Source organism: Magallana gigas, chromosome 4 (genome assembly GCF_963853765.1).
Source record: "Magallana gigas chromosome 4, xbMagGiga1.1, whole genome shotgun sequence".
Classification (NCBI taxonomy): Eukaryota; Metazoa; Mollusca; class Bivalvia; order Ostreida; family Ostreidae; genus Magallana; species Magallana gigas.
The window spans coordinates 29951575-29957207 of NC_088856.1; the positions used below are offsets into that span (position 1 = coordinate 29951575).

General features: G+C 36.3%; 1 protein-coding gene across 1 annotated transcript; it reads left to right on the forward strand.

Moving 5' to 3' along the window:
• Nucleotides 1-1976: 1976 nt before the first annotated feature.
• LOC105349196 (tripartite motif-containing protein 2-like) lies at nt 1977-5063 on the forward strand. Its single transcript, XM_034449145.2, has 2 exons — nt 1977-2072; nt 2752-5063. The coding sequence occupies exon 2, from the start codon at nt 2759-2761 to the stop codon at nt 4415-4417; it is 1659 nt and encodes a 552-aa protein (XP_034305036.2). The 5' UTR covers nt 1977-2072; nt 2752-2758; the 3' UTR covers nt 4418-5063.
• Nucleotides 5064-5633: the final 570 nt, after the last annotated feature.

The following is a 5633-nucleotide window of genomic DNA, read 5'->3' on the forward strand; positions in this document are numbered from 1 at the left end:
CACGCCTGTTTGAGTAAACATATTCCAAGTATTGAACAGACCTATAGGTTAAAAATCAATGATTCGTTAAATATATATTGTTTTCAATGATTTAAAAAAAAACCCATCAGATTTATTGATACTTTAATTTTTCAGTAGCCTGTCCGACTGCGTATGGGCATTTTACACGCCTTATCCACCCATCTTCTTTATCAAATCTTTTCAAATTGAAACATATATTTGAAAAATATAATTAGAGACGCGCCCATTTTTTTTCCAGTGGAAGAGAAATCTATACATAAGGAATAAGGAATCATTTTTTTAGTATTGTGAGGTGATAATTTTGGTCGGGGTGTGATCAAATCCAATAAAGCCCGAAGGGCTTTATGATAGATTTGATCACGCCCCGACCGAAATGATCGCCTCATAATATTCAAAGAATGATTCCTTATTACTTGTATAATTCTAAGCCATCGTACGATTAAATATTTAAATATAAGTAAGCAAACCCCTCTGGCGCCTCAATCTGGCGTCATTTGTATTATGGGTTATATACATTGTATATACACAGGCACTTGTTTCTGAAAAAAAATTTACCCTATAGTATAATAATATTATTATACTATAGGGTAATTTTTTTTTCAGAAACAAGTGCCTGTGATTATATAGTACAAAATCGATACGTAGTGTTATCACAGGCAAAGACACTGGAAAATAGAAGTATATATAAGAATAATGATCAACTGCTTGCCATACCAACCCCTGGTGAAATTTAACGCTATATAGTATAATTTACATATACTTACTCTGCTTTTATATCTGTGACACTTTTGATGCATGACAGTCTTGCTCAAATATAAGTATAATAGAACTAAACAACGCTATAATTGTACACTATACCGCGTACTAATATTAGTACAATGGATTTTTTGATACTCGCTTTGCTTAGATTCGTATCGATTTGCATCGCTTTAAAAAGGGCCCGACATAGACGTAAACGTATATAATTATATAAGGCGCTGAGTACAACTCAGATATATTAACTCATGCAGTGTTTCTCAGATCAGACCCTTGGCCTCTTCTTGCACAAAATAGAATAAAATTATTAAAAAAAAGACCCTTCGCGATCTTCACTTTAACTCGTTAGGTGCTGAAGACTTTTTTTATTTGAGAAGAGAGCGGTTTTGTGTTATAATAAAACATTAGAGCATGCAGGCATGTAGCATCAGGGGGGCCAGGGGGGGCCTGCCCCCCCCCCCCCCCCACTTTTTCTCGCAGCAACAAATTTTTTAAAATTTACACATAAAAAATGAATTATAATGGAGTTGGCCCCCCCCCCCCACTTTTTTGGAAGATAGTAAAAAATTGATATGAGAATAAGGAAATGAGTAGTCAAATTGAAGTAACCCCCCCCCCCCCCCCCCCCACGGATTAGGAATTTCATGATTTGGAGGGGAAAAAAATTTGGTAGGGAAGAATTTTTTTGGAAGTATAGTTGAGTCTACCCCCCCCCCCCCCCCCCCCGGATTAGGATTTTGAAAATTTTATGGAAACTTGAAAATTTCCCTTTTTTTTTGTTTTTGTTTTTTTTTTGCTTGTCAAAATTTTTTGAATGGGTCTGCCCCCCCCCCCCCCACTTTCAAAAACGATGCTACGTGCCTGGCATGTTCAAACAATACGGACGGATGATTTCTTTGGTGATTTATCTGGATTTGATGGTATTGAGCTTTACAGGGGGAAAATACATATCTGGGTATATCTTTTCTTCGATGATTAATATTACTATAGATGAACATTTTTATAATAATAATTATTGGGGTTTTTTTTATATTAAATCTACACGTACTTGTGTCTAATTTTGTACATTATCAAAATAATTAATAAAATGAGGCTTAATTCAAGAATATAATGAATATTTAAATCTCATGGGAAAAAAATAAGCAAATCAGGCAATATTGATCCATACAACATATAGCGATGAACGGGGAATAACTCCTGCATCTTTATCAGGTGGTCGCATTTAGAGCAGGATCAGTCATGTTTTGGGCACGCATACCAGACAGCTAGAGATTGTGTAATTTCTTGTTAACAAGGTTTGTAATCTATCTATAGTTGCATATTCACTTAACCAACACATATGTTGATAACTATGGTGATTAAAACATGTAATTCTAATCACTGTAAGCTACTTTCGTTTTGAATCTTATGTTCTGCATTGGAACAATGTACTTACCAGACGCAACCATGGCAACAATACCAACCATTTTTTGTTATAAACTAATGATTTATAAATGCATTTTCCATTAGGTACGTAGCATCAAAGGGGTGGGGTGGGGGTGGGGTTGGCAGCAAAAAATTTTCTGGACAGCTCCTCAAATTTACATATGAAAACATGATGAAAGAGTTGACCCCCCCCCCCCCCCCTTTTTGAGACCAGGTAAAAATTTGTAGTAAAAAATAGAAAAATGAACAGTAAAATTGAAGTTATAGGTGAAGTACAACACACCCCCATCCCATTTTGAATTCGTCTCCCTACCCACCTCCCAACTTTCATAAATGATGCTATGTGCCTGTGCATTTATCAACATCTGAATGAAAGAAAAATCCTGAAAGGTGGGGGGGGGGGGATATATTTTATGTGAACATTATCATTATCAAGAATTTACATACAATATCAATTCTCCACTATCTGACTGAGGATTAAAACAAAATTCTTATAATTGTCACTGAACAAATACACTGTAAGAATAAGTCTTTAAGTTTTTTTCACAGATCATCCATGGATCCTCATTCTAGTGCCCAGGATGTGCACCAATGTGACCTTTGTGAGACCGCCATAGTCTACAGCTGCTGTTACTTTTGTCATGTCAACCTCTGTAAGCCATGTATAGGCAAACACATTTCAGATGGATGCGACCAACATGAAATTGTGCAACTCCAAGAACAAAGATCAACCCTCATTTATCCCAAATGCAAAACGCATCCACAAAATAATTGTGAATTTCAGTGCAAAGATTGCAACAACATTTTTGTTTGTTCTTCCTGTACTGAATCTAAGCAACACAAGGGACATAATTATGAAGAGGTAACAGAAATTTACAAGACAAAGAAGGAAGATATAAAAATGGATATAGAAAAGATAGAAAATCATATTTTCCCAACATATGAAGAAATGGAACGCGTCATGAAAAATCAGCTTGCCAACCTGGATGAAGGATATGAGAAACTTACAACAGAAATGTCCAAACAAGGAGAGCGATGGCACAGAGAAATCGACGCCATCATCAACAAAATGAAAACTGAAATCAGCAAAATGAAAGTTAAACACAAAGACGTTTTAAGAAAACACTTGGATGAAATCAAACTGATTCACTCTTGCATAAAAGAAACATTACAAGTCATAAGGAAAATTGAGATATCAACTGAAGTGGCCCCAACCATTGAATACAACTCCGAGATCAGAGACTTTAGAAAGCTTTCACCAAAGATTCAGGTATCACTGCCAACATTCATTCCAAAGCCAATAGACCATGAGAAGTTAAACAGTTTGTTTGGAAAGCTCACCCCATTATCTGCAGCTGTAGAGGAGAATGTCTTGTCACTTAACAAAACCAACGCTTCATCCGGATATCTACTGGATGAACCGGAGCTTGTTGTCACAATAGAGACTGGGTATGAATGTCTACGCAGTGTTACCTGTCTTAATGAGGACAGGATCTGGACAAGTGGAGAGACCAATGATATCAAATGCTTCAACCTTCAAGGTTCACTTATCCAATTAGTCCACACTAAATCAGGGAAATTTCCAAATGATATAGGTTTAGACAATGATGGGGATCTCCTGTACTCTGACTGGAAAGCTAGGTCAGTGTATAAAGCAAAGAATGAAGAGGCAACAGAGTTGGTCAAATTACAGGGATGGAAGCCTGGTAAGCTGTGTGTCACCTCTACTGGTGATCTCCTGGTTACCATGTACAGTAATGATGAAACTCAATTCAAAGTTGCCCGTTACTCAGGATCCACAGAGAAACAAACAATTCAATTTGATGATGAAGGTAAACCTCTGTACTCAGGGAATGGTAACATTAAATACATCACTGAAAACAGAAACCATGACATCTGTGTTTCTGACTGTATTGCCGAAGCAGTAGTGGTGGTTAATCAGGACGGGAAACTCAGATGGAGATACACTGGTCATCCCTCAATGAAGGAAACATTTGATCCTCGTGGTATCACAACAGACAGTAAATGTCATATCCTGACTATAGACAACGAAAACCAATTTATCCACATTCTGGATCAGAATGGACAGTTTCTCCAATACATTGATAACTGTGATCTGGAGGATCCGTTTGATTTATGTGTGGACAATAATGACAATTTGTTTGTGTGCGAGTATTTGAAAGGGAAAGTAAAGAAAATCAAATATTTATCATAATTCTATGTATGAAACAAAGACTTATATAGAGGACTAGCCACACAAAGTCACCAATTTTCTTTGTATTTCATACTTGAATAGACCTTGTAGTAAATCACAAAAATACACTAAAATTGGTTGCTAGGGGTAACTGTTGTTTTGGTAACTAAGGCTAAAGACTGAAAATAGCAAATCTTACCTGCTACAAAGTCATATAATAAAAGTTAGCTATCAAAGACACAAAACAACTTTTGTCATATTGTCAACTTTCACTTCAGAGAAAAAAAATTGATAAAGAAAACCATACATAGCAACAGATTTTTTTTTATGTAAAAATTCTGATTTATACAAATTGCATCAATTTAAGGACATACCAGTACTTGATTTTTTTCTCAACAATTGATATCAGCATGATGAAAATATCATATTATGATTATGAATAATACCTGTTTAAACATGACACAGTGGCGTCGGAAACAAATTGAAAGTGTGGGGGCTAGACTAATCCTCAGAAATCTTGAAAAGCAAAAACAGAAAAAAAGGGAAAAAAAAAATCGAATTCCCAAAATCATCAAAATCCAAATCCGTTGGGGGGAAGTTACCTATAGTTCCAAAAAAAAATCTTATCTACCAAAATTTTTTTCCCCAAATCTTGAAATTCTTAATCCTTCCTAATTCAGGGGGGGGGGGGGGGGGGGGGGGGGGGGGGGGCTTAGTATACCTGTGACTCCAACATCTCAATATTTCCATCTTTTCAAGGAAAATTTAGGAACAATTATCTTTCCTGCGAGAAAAAGTGTGGGGGGGGGGGGGGGGGGGGCTGAACCCTCTATGATGCTATGTGCCTAATGGTTAGGTCTAACTTTGCGAAAAAAGGGGGGGGGGGGCTCAGCCTCCTCCCCCCCCCCCCCCCACCCCCCGGTTCCAATGCCTTTGTGACACAAAATATTAGACTTTTTCTGATTATTTCAGGTCCTAACCATAGCAACGGTTCTCAATTTACATTTTTAAATACCTTTTAAATTTCAAATTGAATGAAGGGCCATATTTTGAAATTCCTGTTTACTTAGAATACTATGAAAATATATGTTTCTCTATCAATTTGTTGTCTTTCTCTTGAAACATGTTGAAAAAGACAATTTTTTGTCATACTTTATGTCATATATAATACATTTGAATCCCTTATTTGTTGCCATTATCCACAATATGTTCTCAAATAAGCTTTAATTAAAATGCC